The sequence below is a fragment of the Phyllopteryx taeniolatus genome, chromosome 6 (assembly GCF_024500385.1).
Source record: "Phyllopteryx taeniolatus isolate TA_2022b chromosome 6, UOR_Ptae_1.2, whole genome shotgun sequence".
Classification (NCBI taxonomy): domain Eukaryota; kingdom Metazoa; phylum Chordata; class Actinopteri; order Syngnathiformes; family Syngnathidae; genus Phyllopteryx; species Phyllopteryx taeniolatus.
In genome coordinates this window covers 4,185,231-4,204,311 of record NC_084507.1, presented here as the reverse complement: position 1 = coordinate 4,204,311, position 19,081 = coordinate 4,185,231, and the positions used below count along the sequence as shown (strand labels likewise).

The following is a 19,081-nucleotide window of genomic DNA, read 5'->3' as shown; positions in this document are numbered from 1 at the left end:
GAATGTTAGAGGAAGAGCCTGATGAACATGGATGCTACAGTTTAGGGAGCATACGAACAAACAGATCGGAACACTTACCTTGAAGAAGGGGTAGAATCAGACGGTGGGCAGTGGGCACAGATTATTTTTTAAATTCACGTCTCTTTCATGGTGGGATTTTTGGTCCTTCTGATTGAACCAACGACTAAAATGGCAAAACAAACAAAAAAACGGTGTAAAGCATTCTGTACCGTTTTTTTAAATACATTTTTTGCGGCTTGATTTCTGAGAACCTCTAAAATTTGGGCCCGTTATAATGCTAACCATCACAAACTGATTGTGCTATTTATTAGGTAAAATAAAAAACCCAACAGTTCTCTCTTTGGTGTGACTGTACATGTGAACTCGAGGAAACATAATAAGTGGGTGAAGCAGAAGACGTTGCTCTAGCCTGCAAAGCCTACAGAAATGCACGAAACACGCATGGATCACACTGAATGTGACAGGATTTTAAACAGTACACAACTAAATATAGCAGGGACACCACTATCAGAAAATGAGTTAGGAGTGTGGTGCTAGTTGCTTAGAAAGTCATTATTCTTATCATTGCTGTCTCGGAAATAATTTCAGGTCTCTCCATGCAATGAATACTGTATAATAAACTAAACGTGAGAATATGAACAAACTTTACTAATTTATGTAGTCCGCAAGATGTTGTCATCTGGCCCCTGCAGTGGCTCTGTCTGTGTGGAGTATCGTAATTTCTCATGTATAATGCGCACTCATGTATAATACGCACCCCCAAAGTTGACCTCAAAATTCTGGAAAACCCTAAAACCTATGTATAATGCATTTTTACAAAGCATGATTTTACTTCTACTCATATGATCAGAACATGAAGTATTATCTGTATTTTGTTTGTTTTTTTCAAAGAATTATTCTGGTTAAGCACTTCATTTGAACACGTAATTCTTTTTTAATTTATTTGCTCTTATTTTGAAATTCACAGGCCTACTTTTATTTAGTAAATTAGAAAACACACAGTTGTGCTCATATGTTTGTTTACCCAGGCAGAATTTGGAAGATGGATACAGGTCTTTAAAGAAAACATGAAAGACCGAGCGAAACACATTTAATTTTATTTTAATAGGATTCAAATGAAACGGTCGAGCATTTCAGAAAAGCATTATCATTAAACAAAACATAACCATCAGTCATCAGTCATATTTAAAAAAAACAATATTTCACAAATTCTGCCAGGGTATGTAAACTTATGAGCACAACTGTACATATATGCAGTTATACCAATGTCATATTGGAATGAAAAGTGTAGGCTACAGTTTTTATTAATTTTATAACCACTAGGTGGCGGTGGCATTTTGGAATGAAAGTGTACAGCTTTTTCATAACACTAGATGGCGGCATACATTTATAAAATGTGAAAGGTTTTTTTCCATTTGCTCCTATACCTATGTATAATGCGCACTATTGACTTTGACATTTTTTTTTGGGGGGGGGGGGGGGGTGGAACTGTGCATTATAAATGATAAATTACGGTATTTCATCCATCCATCCATTTTCCGTACCACTTATCCTCACTAGGGCCGTGGGCGTGCTGCAGCCTATCCCAGCTACCTTTGGGCAAGAGGTGGGGTACACCTTGAACTGGTCGCCAGCCAATCGCAGGGCACATCAAAACAAATCACCATTCTCACTCATATTCACACCTACGGGCAATTTAGAGTCTTCAATTAACCTACCACGCATGTTTTTGGGATGTGGGAGGAAACCGGAGTAGCCGGAGAAAACCCACGCAGGCGAGGCCGGATTTGAATCAGCCCGCGTCCTCAGAACTGTGAGGCAGATGTGCTAACCAGTCGGCGACCGTGCCACTGGAGTATTTAATCTTTTTAAATATTTAGATCGGCCTTCCGTATCGCTATCGGTTTGAAAATGCTCCATTTAGTTTTTATCTTTTCGAGAGGGGAAGTGAGATGCCCTTATTCAGAGTCTATTAAACTGCAATTCTACCTCATCTTATCTATACCTAATCTTTGTGTCTTATTGACCATGAAGTTTATCTTTAATCTCTTTTCACCCTTATTATCGCACAACACTGTGGGTCCATTTTCACTGGTATGCACGAGTGCTTCTGTATTTGTCTGCAACTGAGGAAGAATAGTTTTGCTGTATACACTGCTCTTATTCAGCTGTGTAATAGAATGTGTAGAAGGAATGTTTATCGAAATGTATTTTCCTCTTTTCGTTCACCTTCTTTCTCCAATTGCCTTTGCGGCAGCATTTAATGCCAGTCATACAATCTCCCCGTGATACTGCCTTGTTTATCTCGCCGTATCATCTTAAGCGATACTAGAGTCACGTCACGCTTCACTTCACTTCTCAGCGAATCGGCAGAAGACATCAGATAAAATCATAAAACTGCATCCTAATCTAAGCGTTGGCACGCCTACTTCTGCACTGTCTATTAGAGATGTGTGCTAATTCTTTTCATGTCCAGGGCTCATGCCGATGTAGACCTCTACAAAGGAGTCATTTATAGGACTAATGAAAAGAGCAATCAGTTTATGGACATCAGGGGGGTCTTTTCTGTGACTCAGATTGAGAGAAATATGAGAGGCACTCAAGTGCCACTGAACTGCACTAAAATCACTGTGTTATTAAAACTGAAGGATTCACTTCAATTCACAATAGAAGAAACATATTGAAAGGTGCCGAGAGGATATCGGCGCGCTGTTTTTGAGCTTCCAAATGATGCACAAGAGGCTGCAACTCAACTCATGTGACAAGGAGAAACTGATACAGCACCCAAATGTTGCAGGCAGCGAGCAATGACAACACTTGAAATGATGATTACCCTAAGCTCAAGAGGGATTTTATTCTGAAAAATAATATAAAATAAATAATGCAGTTTTCTTGCTTGAACTGTATCCTTTCAAACTTCACAGTCACTGTGTATTTGGCATACAAACTCTGGAGATATGTTGTGGTGTGAAGGAAAAGTATGTGAGATTATCTTAATGACATTCAAAGGCTGGGTGAGATGTTTTTCACAGCTAATACAATTCAGGTAGCAAAAGAGTAATTCCATCAACGTCCTTGATTGAAGCAAAATGGTAATATGCAAATTCAAAAATTTATGTACAGCTACAAGCAAAACTCTGAAATCATTTAGATTTAAAGAAATAATACTGCACAGGAGGAGGAGGTGTAGGGGGGTTATTAATCACAGAGAAAAGTGTCTGCTTTAAGATTGCACTGGTGTATTACCTGGAGGCATGGAATGTAAATGGAAAACCTACATTGTACCCTGTGATAAGGCTAACAAATTAATAAAAGTATTTTTATTCCTGCTCCCATGCTGATGCCCGTACAAAAACTCTGGAAAGGAACTTTTTCTTTTTCTGTGATGTTTGTTTTTCAAGGGCTGTAATTAACATCATCACTGACCTTGCTTGGCTGCATTACAGCTTCCTTACAGAAATAATAAGAGAATAATATTTTCTATTGACAGTCCAACAAAAGACTGTGCAGAATAAAATCTACTTTTGTGTTAGCTAAGAAAACGACACAAAGTGACACTTTTTTTTTCTTGAAACTCTGATGAAACTGCTTAACATCGGCATGCGTGTGTGTGTGTTTGTGTATGTGTATGTGTGTCCCCTCAGGTCCTCTGGAGGATGGCCTGGAGGAAGAGGATGAGGAGTGTGTCTCTGAGGAGAACGAGCTCCTGGCCAAAGATGAGTTCTCCGCAGAAGAAAACTTCCCTGCCGAGTTTGATACTGAGAACATGAGCTGCGAGGACATGGAGTACTTCTGCGGCAAAGGTTAGGATCGTTTACTTATTTGAAACCAAGCCCTCATGATTTTCCACAAGGTGTGTGCAGTGCTCTTTTTGATGCTTAATGCCTGACAATATGTTGGGAAACCCTTGTGCCAAGACATAAAAAATAAGCGTAACTCATGCCAAAGGCTTTTAATAAAAGTCCTGTTCAAATCAAGCCTGGCATAAATATTTCTTTCTTTTAGTTTTCCAGCATCATTATCTACAGTGGAAACGATCCATTTTGATATTTTATTCCCACAGTCCACCTAAGAGCAGTGGTTTGATCTGAAACATTGGCAGACTGATAGTGCTGTGAAGGTGTGTTACGGTGCACCAATGCACTGGAGAGCGTGGCAGTTCCTTTTGAGGTCGTGCTAAAGCCTTGTGACTACACTAAGCAGCACCTGCTACTGCTTGGAGGTCCAACACTAGAAAGAGCAAAGCTTCACTAGGCAGGGCCCATTCTTCTTTGAACTCAAATTCAATTAGATTTCTTCTTTGTGTGTTTGTTTCATTTTGGTCACACTGTGCCATCACATGAACTAATTTGTGGTCTTCTCCAGGTTACAGTGAGAAGATGACAAGAGTTGGCCAACCTCATAACAACCCCTCCAACCCCTCCACCCATCTTTTCTTACCCCCAGGTTGCATGTCTTTGCTACCCCAGGTGTCCCCTTGACGGATGCCATATATTTGAGTTTTTAATGAAGCAACGGTTCTTTGAATGAATGCCCTTGTTTCTCCTTTCAAATGAAAATTGTTTAGAATTATTTTTTCACACCTCTAAACTGATGTGCCTCGTGGTATTACATTAAAGAAGGAAAATGAAACTTTCATGTTTCAGGTAGGTTATGCCCCAGTAATTGTATCAATGTCTTCCTTTTGTTCTCTGGGAAAAGTTGAACGGTACATTTGTTTAGAAATTGCAATTACCAGCAACACTGCGTCTGCTTTTAGCCTTTGTCTCTGACACGATGTGTCCTTAAACTTCAAAGTGGTGTGTATATAGGCTTGTAATTGCCTCGTAGCTATGATATAGATGGTGCCGAACACATTGGAGGCTGCTGCCACTACAAGAAAGAAAAAAATAATAATTCTACTTCAGAATATCTTCAAAGTACTTTGTCAAAGCCACAGATTTTTCCATTGTTTTGGGTAAAACCGTGTGAAAACTTGGCCTCAAATCTCATTTTCATGTCCTGTGTTTGTGAATAAAGTTAACACTAAAAAGTAAAATTTGACGCATGGTGGAAATTATTAATCTGTTCCGTGTCATACACGAACGAGCCCTACATGCCAGATTTTTGTGTTACTTCTCTGTCTGCATTTCCAGTGGCTAAGTCTGCTTTGCCTCCTAAGACCCAAGTGGTGCTTTATCCACATTTATTTTTTTCATCGCGGCAAGTTTTACGCCATCATCAGGTGTAGCCTCCATGATCCCTTTCTCAATTAGATCTATTTAAAACTAATGTCAGCGGAGCTTAAATTTACCCCATTTGTGTGAAACTGCTGTGATTTAAGAAAGACGCATTTCAGGCAGCATTAAATGGTTTAAGTGTGTTATTACTCGACTATATGAGGAAAAGGGACCCCTTGATTAACTAAACCCTCTCAAATGCGATGGCGTGCTGTAATTAGCCCTGTGCGGACTTGAACGTGGGTTTTAAAGCAGCCACTCATCCCGTGGCCTTTATCTTGCACCGCTTTCTGGAGAATAAGGTCTCCCGTGTAAGGTTCCTCCACTGAGCAGCGACTCTCTGGTCTTAGCTTAGCCTTGTATCTGTGTAGTCACTCTATGAAATGGGCTTGTCAGGGGGACCTAAAACCTCCATTAAAAGTTTCAGTCTATAATAGGTATTAAAAAGCTGTTGGAACACAAAGAAGAGTACCAATTTTCATTAACATATGAAGCACTTATTAACTTTGATCAGAGTGCGGTGAAGTAGTAAAGCTGCTTAAAGGCGCAAAGGTCAGGAAGTTGAATGCCACCAAAGCCTCAGCCATTTGCCTTACCCTTGCAGAAAAGAGACTCCCCAGATAAGTGTAGAGAGCACCTTCATGTCCCATCCTGGTCGGCGGCTTGGAGATCCCTACATGAGGTGATGGTTGACTTCAGAACCTGTTAACCTAGCTAATGGCAGTGTGCCTTGACTGGTTTGCCTATTGCACACATAGTCTAAAACGTCAAATTTACACAATCCACCTTTCAGACTAATAGAATCTCTACCTACCAAGGTTTCTGCATGAGGGAAATGGCACAAATGTAAAGAAATTGCTACGTCTTTTCCTAATAACTGAGCCAGAATGTATCTTACACCAAACAGTTTCTGCTGCTAATAAAGCAAAGAGTTACACGCCATAAGAAATAATAGATTTGTGTACAGTATATACTGAGTTACGTCTTTCATACCAGAGTTGAAAAATGTGTTTTTACCCCCATATGTTCCCTTATGTGCCCTCCAATTGCTGCCTGATGGTTGAAAAATGAGCTCAAGACCTACATGACCATCTTTGGTCACATTACATTTGTACCCATGTTCCACCACGTTACTTTTCACAACCAATTAATGTAGAAAAAAAAACACTGTATACAGGGCTAATTTGAGCAAAATTACGGTATATATTTTGACCAAATGACACGCAAAGTGGCAGAATCAGCGATGACACTTTTCACAGGATTCTGAATCTCGAGCAGTGCACCCGGAAGGTCTTCTTGGCTCTTTTGCCACAGCTGCTAGTGCCCAGAATGGCGATTGTGGAATTTTAATGCACAGTTGATGCAAGAGAATATGGGGAAATGCTAATTTGCGGTGCGATAAGATGAATCAAGTCATCCCTTTAGCCCCATTTGACTCAGTGGAGGAAATTAATCATTAATGTTTGTTAAGTATGACAATCTAACTGGGCCAGATCTACATGCTCAGAAACGGAGGCAGAGCGAGATAAAGACCGAGGCTGCAGACAAGGAGGAAAACTGCCAGATTCTGTAATGATGGGAATTTATTGGCATTTAAAGAGACAGTGGCAGAGAATTTCACTAATAGCCTCCCTCCATTGGAGTGGTCTCACTGCCACACATTGAACACAATTTCAACCCATTTTCCTGACTGCAGAGAAATCTTAAGAGCTATGCTTGACTTTGAAGAAAAAGGTGGCTTTACAAGAAAATATAATCTGTTGCTGCATAATATCCATCATCTACTAAATATGCATTGTCAACTGACTACCATTACTACTTGGAAGGTAACCCCCATAACATCACATTCTGGACCATATTGAGGATGACTCCGTTTTTGGGATGGCTTTAAATAGGGGGCACTAGATCAAAGTATCAAAAGTTGAATTTCACTAACATAGAATGAAGGACAATCATGCATGAAGACTTTAAAATGCTTATATTTAATATTGCTGAAATTGTGCCCTGTCCCTAGCCTCAGTGGTCAGGATTAGAGGGCTCTGAGCTCCTTCAGCTCCCACACATGGATTGACATTTTCAAGGGCTTCCTTAGCAGAAACAATGCTAAAAGGCACAGAAAAAGCCAATACGACTTTGTTGCTACCTTGCTCGAGGAATTGTTTGTGTAAATTGCCTATAAGCTTATTGACCTGAATGTGTGTCTCACTGTGTGTGACTGTGATTTGGCTTGAGTGCTGTCCTTTGATAAAGCGGTGATAGGGCTGATGTGAACAGCTCACTGGGTCCTCCCTCATGCATGCCCGCCAACCCTGCAACCGTCAGGCCACTTGGTTCCCCATCCTTTCTGTTCTAGTTAGCCCTCTCTCACTCAGCCTCAAGTATCTCTGCTTGAGTCTGCGGGGAATGGAACCTAAGCCAAATGTAAATTATGATGAAGACGATAATAGTAGAAGATAATCATTGACAATCTTTCTCCCTTGAGAAGGCTTCAGTGGGTCTCAGTTCGAATAATGAAACCGGACATTGTCTTTATGACTTCATGTAGACCTCTGTGAATAAAACTTAGCACCTCAATAAATCTATTCCTATACATCAGAGGTTACAATACCATAAAATGATATTTCTGCCTATTTCTGGCAACTGTGCTGTAAGCAAAGGACTGCTGCCACAGCACTTCCTCCCTCTGCTGCGCTTTTTCTTCATGACATTTGTGCAGGAAACTTCATCAAAGCCCTATGACATTGTTCCCTGTGAGGCTGCCTGGACGATTGTGTTTAAAATGCATTGCAAACTGTGCTCGATAGAAAGCACAAAATCCTTAATCACTCCTTAATTAAGGAATCATCTTGTAGCTTCATTTCCCAGGCTGTAATTAAACACACATTTAGTTACAGGGCTTACCATGTTCGCCTGAGATCAAGGTAGTGCCTTTAATGTTATCTCGTCAGCTTTTTTTTCCTTCTTCTTCTTAAATTCCGCTCCATTGGAAGGAACTGTTGATATGGGCCTTTTGTTATCCCCCTCATAATAGAAGCCCAGTATGCAAAAGAGGTTCTCCAGTCCCAACAATAAATAGTGAGGAATTCAGTTTAGTGGGCTCTCTGTTACCATACAGGGAGGGTTAAGAAGTAGGCGGAGAGAGATGCTTGCCCAAGTAGACACTCACATAAACAAAACTGGGTCATAATGACCTCATGTGCTGTAAGTAGGACATATCTGAAGACTTCAGTGCAATATTACTTTTCTCTCTTTAACATCTACTCAAGTAGGAGGATGACAGCTGATCCTTTTGGCAGTGTTTGCCTCCTTCTTTGAACTGAACCATGTCAAAAAGTATAAACAAATGTGTATAGGTGTGTGTGTTTCTGCTTGATGGGAAGATAAACTTCACCAAGGATGGACAGTGTTGTCTTGTGTCAGCTGTCATTTGAAAAGTGATAATGAACACCTACACATGCCACTATGGGGGAAATGAGTAGTCGTGCCATAAACACATATGGATTGATGTTTTCCTATATCAAAATGATTGTTTTTTTTCATACCTTGAGCCATGGTGCTGAAATGTAAATCCCCACCCACTCAGTGTGTGACGTGCAGTATTGATACTGTACGTGTGGCTGTTCAAAAATTACTGCATCCATTGATGTCCTGTAAGGAGATATGCAGCAACTGCGGGTGTGCTTAAAACATTTGCATCACAATGATGGGAGCCAACAATGAACATACACAATTTCATAGCATTATCCGATTTTGAAAACATAGTTTTAATTCATATAAAAGCAAAGAACAACTTTCAAGGCTTTGAAAGAAGCACTATCTGATAAGCTATATAGTTAGTTATTATTTTAGCACCTTCAGCTTTGTTGATTTGTAGTAAACACACACATCGTTTGTTCTATAATATTATTATTTCAAGTACTGTCTTTTTTTGCCCCAATCAATTTACAGCGACTATTTCTTTATATTGAAAAAAAAATTTGTGGCGGCCCGGTTCAGAGTTTTTAGCACACCCGCTCAAAGTTCTGAAGTCGGGGGTTAAAATCCTAGCTGCGGCCTTTCAGTGTGGAATTTGCATGTTCTCCCCATGCTCGGGTTGGTTTTGTCCGGGTACTCCGGCATTCTCCCACGTTCCAAAAACATGTTTCTTGGGTTAAATGAAGACTCTAAATTGTCCATAGGTGTGAATGTGAGTGTGAATGGTTGTTAGTTTCTATGTGCCCTGCAATTGGCTGGCGACCAGTTTAGGGTGTACCCTGCCTTTCACACCCAGTTAGCTGGGATAGGTTCCACCACACCCGTGGCCCTATTGAGGATAAGCAGTACAGAAAATGGATGGATGGATGGAAGAAAAAAAAGTGTGGTTTAATGCTCAAAACTGTCAATTTATATTTGTTCTTAGGGATTGAGACACTCTGGTGGGAAAAGTGGAACAAAATTTGTTTACTGTTAACAAAAACATTTATTTTGAGGATAACGCTCAGTCCGGCACATTATATTAATTTAAAGCATACTAATAGGGGAATTCACAAAGTACTAATTTATGTGCATAAACCTTGAGCATAAACTGGGTTTACTGCAGGCAACCAAAGGCCTCTTTATACTCCAGCGCTCGCACGGCCGACAGCGCCCGCATTGCATCACGTGATCGACGAATTGGCCTGCGCACATGGCAAAAAATGTTGCTGCGCGTAGAATGCCGCGGAGATCATCTCCTCCCCTTTAATGAGGCAGAGTACTGTCTGCCTCACCTTGTGGTTTTTTTATATGCAGTTTTTATGCAATCAGCAAAACTAAATATGTAGAACTCAAATATTAAATACATTAGCCTAAATATGGAAAATTTGAGTGCATATGAAAAGATCTGAAAACTTTGGAGACTTGAAGAGCGACAGAAACAGCCACTTGCCAATTACAAGCCTTCTCAACTCAGTTAGCGAGGGATTAAACAATCTGAGGTGAGGTCAAGGTGCTCGCTGCCGCAGTTCGACTGTTGCTCATGTACTTGAATGGGAAATGTGCAAATTCAGTAATTTTGAGTATGAAATTATGGAGAAAATCAATGTAAAGCACAGACCAGAGAACTGTAATTAAAAATTTCATGTAATCTTTTTTTTTTGTTTACTCTTCATGTTGTAGGGCTATACCTCACCTGCTTCTCCTGACCACACATCCTTATAACTAAGCATGCAAATATTTTCATCCAGTGTTGCTCACCAAATAGTCTCATCACTGCCACTGCTGTGCATTTGGAGGCGGCTATTTAACAAGGGCTTTAAGCACTTACTTCCTGGCGTGAGATACCCAAATATCCCTTAACACGGTCTGTCTGAATCCAAACACTGCAAATCAGACCTACATCCTATAACACACATTCTAGCTTGCTCCACAATAGATCAAACAGTAATAAATAGCCACCTCTCCCCCACACATGCTTTGCTTCCTGTTCAATGGCACTTCCTCCTTTTCCTGCAAGAACACATGGCAAAGCCTTTTACATAAAAGGGTGCAGTTGCACCTTGTGAGCTCACTGCTAATATACTAATGTGCAGACACACACACACACACACAAATACTCAGTCACATCATATCAGGTTATTATTGTACAGTTTCTGGCAAACACACACATGATCTTTGGGGTGTTTTTAAGCGGCACTGCTCAGTTTGTATTAGTTGTATGAATTCTGTTAGATTTTTCCCCTTCTTTCAGGAGAGGAGGATGGCAACCGCGAGGCAGGAGAGCCAGAGGTGGACAGCCAGGCTGAGAAGACAAGGCATACTTCAGTGGGGCCGGATGAATGGGATGGCCCAAGTAAGCAAAGCATTCACACAAGCACTCCTAGAAAAACCTTTCGGGCCATCCAAGTTATTAATAACTTGTAATGTATTTCATACTCAGTATATAGTGAATAGAATGCCAGTAAATAGAATTGGGTAAAGATGATTGGGCTTGTAAACATTATGTCTCCGATGCCATGGTGGCTAAAACTGTCAGAAGTTTGCAACCAATGCAACAAGCTATAGAGACAACATTGAGTTATAATTTACCTGCATGAACAGCATTTTTTTAGTCTTTAGTCTTTAGTAAGTTTCATTCGAGATCCCTAAAAGCCAGAGGGTGTGTCTAACTATAAAGGTATGTGTTTTTTAAGTGTAACTTCATCAAAGTGTTGGGGAATACATTGAACAGCCTGCATAGCAACTGCTGAAGACTCATAACATGATTCCATTTAATATACAAAATGACCTCAATAATGTATTGCAGGTACAGACGTTTGCCAAACCAGAGAGTGACAGAAAAAAAAAAGAATAGTGTGAGAGAGAAAAAGTGGATTTGGGCAAGTTGTGCTTTGCTCTATCAAAGCCCCCTGGGGGGTGTATTTTATACTGACAGTGAATCAGCGTTATCACACCTATCAGATAATGCATTTATCATTAAATTTCACATTTGCATTTAAATCTGGGGAAGGAAATGAGCATTGCTGGCTAAAGATAAGAGTGCTGGGACGACAGCAATAAACCGTCACTGTGATCAGTCAGGAGACAGGACTGAGGGGGTCAGCTGAGAACTATAGGGGCCATTACAAAAAGAAGGCATCACATGCAGAGAAAAGACAGTTTGGGCCAAGAAATGCTGAGCTTTTAAATATGACTTTGAAAAGGAGGAATGGATGTACAGTAGCATGGTCAGATGCATGACTGACTGTAATTATTGCTTGCCTTCTACTTACCCGTCAGAATGGGACTTAGAGGATGAGAAACACACAGCTCGACTGGCAGCAGAGACACGCAGGACTTAGTCTCTTGCATACACTCCACAGTTGAACTGCGGAGGAGGTTGTGTGTGTTGCCCATTTCGTGTTTTACTCAAGCGCAGCCTGAGTGTTTCTCAGCTATCAAGCGGCCTTTGGTTTGTCGACTTCCACACAGTGCCCTAATCTCTGCTGTATTACATCCTGAAAAAATAGCTGTGTCCAGCTCTTATACACCCTGCTTGCTCTAGCATCATCTTGACAGCAAGGCTTGAAGAAGAATCCTGTTTAAATCAATATGTTGCCACAAATACCAAGCTTATGCCACCATATTAGCGTGTGACCCTGTCTTTCCTCTGCTTTCTCATTGGGCAGCACAGAGTAGGCAGAAATTAATCTTGCAGCATAATAATGCCATTCACTCTGCCATCAAGGCTGCCATGAAAGGTCATTTCCCTTTTTAATTTTTCCCATTGTACTGCAAAAGTCAGATGGGCTTGTTATAATTTGAATAAAGAGGCAAATCAGACAATCAGATAGGACCATTTGAAAAGACATGACTTCCTGTTCAAAGTGATTAAAAGCAAATTTATTTAGTTTGTGACTGTCTCCCTTTTAATCGCTGTAAATGTTGAGATAGCTCCACAATGAAAAAGTTCTTTGTTAGTGAGTGGCTTAAGCTAAAGCAGGTGTGATTATGATCACCCACAGATATTTTTCATCACTCCACGTGTGCGTGTGAATAGGATGTGTAATGGCTGCTCCATAAAAAGAGAGACAAGCCTTTTAATGAGGCGGGTTAACTCGGAACATGCCCACCTGCTTTGGTGATTCTATTGAAACACCTCTGTACACTTTCCCTTTTGCTGAGTAACAACAAAAGCCTACATCCTGTAATTGAACATTTCTTCTTTTTTTTTGTCACTGCTTTTCATCTCCACTGAGCACATATCAAGTGACTGTCCATGATTGGCCTTTGTTCTCTGATTGGTTCTCAGTCTGCAGCAGCAGAAAACCATGCACGATGACTCAATATTAATCTGATCGCTGTCTCTGTTGTTCTGAGTGCCGAGTCTCTGATGTGGAACACCCAGCGAGGTGCCTTTCTCTCCCCTTGTCTTTACAAGTATGTCCTTAAGCAAATCTGCGCGCTGATCTTCTGTCTCGTGTTCATTTCTTGTCATGGCACTTTTGCAATCAGCCGCTGATTCGGGAGATAGCGTGCCATGCTAGTCTTGTAATTTTCATGGACGAGTGGCGATAGGGATCTGTCTTGGTGTCTCTCATCCCCCTTCACTTGCTCTCCTCTAGGCTAATTGGGAAAGGCGTGTTTCAACTAGCAAACTTTGCTAATGAACTTGTTCCCGGCCTTATCTAAGTGCTCGTGTATGTAAACCACACCCCCTTTACAATGCCATAGGAAGATTGTGAGAGCAGTAGTTCCGAAATTGTTCTGCCTATGTATGCATTTACTCTCACAAAATTTGGGAATCTTAATTCGGCATCAGCAAAATTTACGAGAACTAAATTCAGTGAATAGCAACGGTTTGTCTCTGCACGTTTCTTTTGCTTTTTCTTTCACCTTTTTATACCTTACTACATTGAGAAAAAAATTGGTGGTAAGTGGAAAAACAGTTCATGTGTCTGACCTGGCTTCTCTGAACTTGAGGCTATTCCAGTTGACTTTGGGTGAGAGGTGAACTGCACTCTGGACTTGTCAATCACAGGGCACATATAGCGACATACAACTACTCACGCTAATATTGACACCGTCGGTGTGTGGGAACTTAACCTACCCTACTCCTAATAGAGAATAAGGGGACATTAAAGCTACTAATGTGAATTAAGGGGTAAAGGTTCCCTCTTGCAATGCAATGAGGAAAAAAAACTTAACAAAAAAAACATTGTTTTGTGGATTAACAAAAGTACTCATATGTCAGGGAGTAGGAATTGTGATTTGTGAATAGGCAATGCATCTCTATAGTGCCATTACCTGTGGTGACGATCATAAAAAAGAAATAATCAAAAATACAAGCCTTTTGCGGTGTTTGGAAAGAAATAAAAAAAGAATGGATTCCACAGTGAAGAAGTCACAGGAGTTAGTTGAATTGGACATTGTAATGACGATCGCAGTCAAACTGCAATCTTCCCAGTGAGCAGCAGCAAGAAGTAAGTAACTATCGAACTATGAGTAACTATCATCTTCTGAGAAGTCAGAGCACTGGGAAAAGACACAGGTTTTTTTGTTTTTGTTTTTGTTTTGCAGTGTGGTAACCCAAAATCGCTGCTGTGCACAGCACCTTGCTTTGCCAGTGAGCAATAATATCGTGACAAATCAATACTTATACTCATTTGATAGTATCAGTTCATGCAATACCTAAAAGTGGATAAATGGACTGACTACTTTCATTTAAGCTGCTTCCGTAGAAATCTGTTACTGTGTCTTGTTGCCATGCAAGAAGGTGGAGCAGGAGCAAAGTGTGACAGAATGGAACAGGAGCAATGTGGCCATTTTGTCCAAAAACAGTTTCTGTTGGCTATCCCCGACGGCCAGCATGGCCCTCCTTGCTCAGCTCCTGCTGCCAGTTGGCCATTGGCCAAGGGGTCAGCCAATGGAATCTACCTAACAGCCCCCCCCCCCCCCTACACAAACACACAAATTGAAGATCCATTGTCACCCACCCAATTCCTTCCATTTTCAAGACATCAAAGATGCACATGCTGAAAACACAGCTTTACTCAGATATAAAAAGTCTCATTTGTGACTCCATCCAACCCAGAAGACTCTGTGGCCAATCCGCTTTCTGCACACCCCCACTCCCTGCACACCTCCTAAAACATTTCAGGTTTAATGCACATATGTCATACGAGGAGAACAGGAGGACCAGATGGCCACGATACTTTGGCAGGTGGCTTAACAAATGTTTGTGGTTGCCCGTGCAGCTATTTATGCCATGGTGAAACAAAGACAGGCAAATATTTGCTAAAGGACGCTGGGACCTTTTGTTGTAATTCAAAGTGATCACTAGTATAACCCAATGGATGAAACCTTAGCTCATCAATCAGTCAGATGAACTTTGAATTCCCTTAGTACATGTAGAGAAACCTCTTACTTCTGTTGAAATAATGGAAAAGACACAGTTCTGGCTTCAATTTAATAGATTGCAAAGACTGTAATGACTACTCAAGGTTGCTTGTCTAGTTCCAGTCGTATTTCTTTTTCTACATGTTGCATCTCATGAACATGGAGTCACGCCCATGCCATCGTGGGCTTCATAATGTCCATTTTATCTAAACACAAATAAGCTCAGATGTAGTGTTTTTTTTTCTTTTTTTCCTGAATATAAACTTATTATGATCAACCAGAAAATGAAGTTTACATTCTAATTAGTGCTGTAATTGAGTTAATGTCGAATGCAAATATAGCCACTGACTGTTGAATTATGAGGCCAGCAAGGTCCAAGGTAGAGGTAGATTTCCGCTAACAACTTGAAGATATGTGTGGTCTTTCCAATTTGACATGTGAAACTCCAAGTGAAATCGGTGCAGATGATAAAGAGCAAAACGCATTGCGATTCTTACACAGCAAGGTTGCTCATTCACTTTCCAACTTGGCACTTAATGCTTTTTGAAAGTCCGGGTGCAGTCATGGGAGAGAGGGATACACCAAAATGAAGGGAGAGAGACAAACGGAGCACCCAGATGCAGATTAGGCTGCAGAAGATGAGGGTGTAAAAGGGATTTAATGGTAGGATGGATTAGAGAAATCCTTGTAACAATGTTAAATAATTATGGTTCCAGTCGAGATCAAAGCACCATTGATTGAACCCCTCAAGCCTTCAGCATACGGAGTCTTAGAAAGCAAAGATTGGTAAACTAGTGCACAGACCACTCTGGCTGCTCCACTTAAATTGGATTGGAAATATTAGGATATAGATGAATCCTTCAGGAGGCTTTCGCAAAGCTTTTGTCACCAGAAATGTAGCTTGGGAACTGTATGAAAGGTTTGATAGTGTACTGTCTCGACAGAATCATAAGACGAGGGTGTCACAGCTGTCTCGTCTGATACCTAAGCGTTTTAAGTAGACTTATAGACACACTTGACTGTTATATCAGCAAACTAGAAACTTTCTTTGCACGACGCCACCATACCCTACCCCCTACCCCACATCACCCCCCACCCTCCACCCTATTTCCCAGCACCACCGCCGTCTTGTAATCAAGAAATTTGGATGTGCATCACAGCAATTTTGTCTGGGAAGAGAAAGGTTTTATCTTGTACTTAAAGGGTTTTTATTCAAACATCTTTTGACAAGTCTCAGAAAAGTTGAATGGCGCAGATTTCTGATGCTTATTATGAAAGTCCATCATCAGCTTCTCTAAAACTTGCTCTGTTGAGAGATTGAAAACAAGTTGCCATCAAAGTGAAACATCCTTTCACAAATATTCTCAACATGTATTTGTTGTTGAAGGCATCACCTGTGTGAGAAATAGCCCTCATTTACCACAGCCACACATAGACACATTCACGATGTGTGATTATAATGATGAAATATGCAACAAGAGATTAGACAAATCACTGTACTCCTGTGCTGCATCGTCTTAATGCAAATTTAGTCACTGATCCGCAATACTAAGAGGCTTTATGGAGGAACTTCATGGTTGTTAGTTATATAATCTAAAATAGGGCATAATGTAATCAATGTTCTTATCATCTAAGGAAGATGTCACCACATTCAGTTCTAGTTTTATACAGATGTGTGGGATGTAGCCCAGTAAGAATGCCTTTCAAAAGATAATTCAGTCCCAACCATTTTGTCTGTATATGAACTGAAATTATGTCCACTTAGAAGACAAAACTCACAATGCTATCTTTTTTGCTGTGATTCCACATGAGCAATTCTACAGAATCCAAAAAAACGATGGTTGTCACTAAATATGAAGCTGACTTAGAACGTGGCTGGTGGTGCAGTTTCTGCCCCGGGGGCCAGTCACCAATTGCGTCTTTCTTTTAACTCTTTGAATGTGGTTGTTCTGCAATGCGTACCTTTGCAGGCACATTCAAGAGGTATCATTATAATTAGTTGAATACTTGATGTGTGTATTTAGTATTAACATGGAGACAGTGCAATCTGTGAGAGGGGAAATAATACTGGGTAAACTCAACTGAAAATGACTTGGTTGTGGAAATGTTCTTTTTTTTGGAGGGCCTTTTAAAAGAATGGATTGGGGTGACTGTTGTTTTTCGTTATTTTTCATGCATGAATTTGCGTGGCTTTTCTTCTGTTGAGATATTTCCATAATGTAAGTCACAATACTATATTCACAATATTTGACTATAAGACTGAAAGACAGTCCCATTTAGTTCAATCAATAACCCCCCCCCGCCCCCTTGAGACCACATCTATTTGATGCCCATGCCCATGGACATGATGGGTGTTGATATCATTGGGTGCCCTTTAATGTGAAGGGTGATGCACAGCAAAGCCCACTCAGTGGTCAATCCTCTTGTTTTTTCTGTTCTAGGATGGAAGAGGCGGAAACAACTTGTCAAGGGGAATTAAAATACATAATAATTGTATGTGATAATAATAATCAGAAGTTCATAAAAAATGCATGTTCCTCCCTGATTGCGCCAGTGTTGCAGTATTCAATTATGGAGTTTTCATTGGCATATTAATCATCTTTTCAACAAACAAGCCACTGTTAATTAAAGCAAAGCATGGATAAAGACGTGTTGCCGGATCATCACTCCGTTTATCACCACGTAGAGACCCGCAGTTAAGTAAATTCAGGCTGTGCGATGAATTTCAATCGTTCTTCGTGTGTGTGTGGTTAACCATTTGTTTCTTGTCGTCTTTTGAACGTAGTGATGTTTCACACTGGTTTGTGTATGCGTGACTGTCCAAAGCATGTAAGCGTACATACCTCGAATTCATGATGTAGTCTGTAATCGTCTTTTTTCCCCATACTTCTCAAATGTTAATATTTTGAAATAGCGTCATTCAGACTATTCAGATTATATATTTGTGGATTTAGATTCCAGTGGGTAAAGGAAGCTGGCAGAGCCATATGACATCTCTGTACACAGAGCACATATCTTTCTTTTCCCCTGTCTCCTTTAGTGACTTTTTTTCTGTTGCTTCCCTGCCTTGCTCATTGATGGAAGGGGATGGAGATTATTCAAGATCTGGGCTTCTCTAATCATAACTCCCTTCCTGTACGGTCATTCAGCACAAGTGAGAAAATGTCTCGGTAACGATAGCAGTCAGGCAGCCATGTAAGTATTTAGGTTCTGCTGGTAGAAAGAAAAACTCAAGGCATCTGTAAAAGCGTGTCGCGTGTCCGTGTCCCACACTGTGAAGCAACATTATCAGCTCAAGCCGTTCATCCACTTGGTGAAGTGGAGGGCCGGTCGCCCCTTAACTTAAACATAAGATCTTTGTGGTTTGAAGCACTTGGCTGCTCAGCACCCAGTGTGGATCTGGAGGCAAATATCACTCGAGTGTTGCGTTTGTCCATCAGAAAAATCACACCTTGTGGTAAAGTTACTGCTATGTCAGTTTGAATCCAAATGCACTCAAACAGACTGTCGCGCTGTACCGACCCCTGCTCCCGATTCACCCTTTTGCAGAAAAAAAAGAGAGATGGTTGCAAAAGGAGAAAAGAGGAGAAGAGAAAGCAAGATGGAGTTGGAGATGGAGGAATGAAAGCGAGGGACGGGGCAGAAAAGTCAAAAACCTCCACATAACAATACCAGAGAAAAATCAGAACATTTTCCACCGAAAGATGGACCATTTCCAAATCCTTGTGCCCTATCAGACAAATTAAAGTAAATCAAGCATGAAATGAAGCAGAAGAGCCCGGAGATAAGGCTCCTTTAAGTCGTTTACAGATTAGGACAGAGAGAGAGAGGTGCATCTGGTCTCTGGCAGTGAAGGAGGCTAGTTTCTCATTTCACAATAGCAGCCTGTGTATAGGATTACTCTCCCCTGTCACTGACATGAGGAGCAGTGAGGGAAAAGATGTCCACAAAATGTGTCTAAATATGTCCCAGTGGAAAGGTTTTAGAGCACAAACATCTCAGTGTTG

The 19,081-nt window shown here is 40.8% G+C and overlaps 1 protein-coding gene across 3 annotated transcripts in view; it reads left to right on the top strand.

Moving 5' to 3' along the window:
* Positions 1-19,081, top strand: part of zfpm2a (zinc finger protein, FOG family member 2a) — a 142,606-nt gene that overhangs the window by 33,495 nt on the left and 90,030 nt on the right. The window contains exons 2-3 of one of the 3 annotated variants that reach the window (XM_061777004.1): positions 3,666-3,824; positions 10,951-11,049. In XM_061777004.1, the coding sequence (XP_061632988.1) occupies positions 3,666-3,824; positions 10,951-11,049 (258 nt within the window). Of the gene's footprint in view, positions 1-3,665; positions 3,825-10,947; positions 11,050-19,081 lie in introns of all 3 variants that reach the window. The other 2 variants (XM_061777003.1, XM_061777005.1) reach the window with 2 other exon arrangements.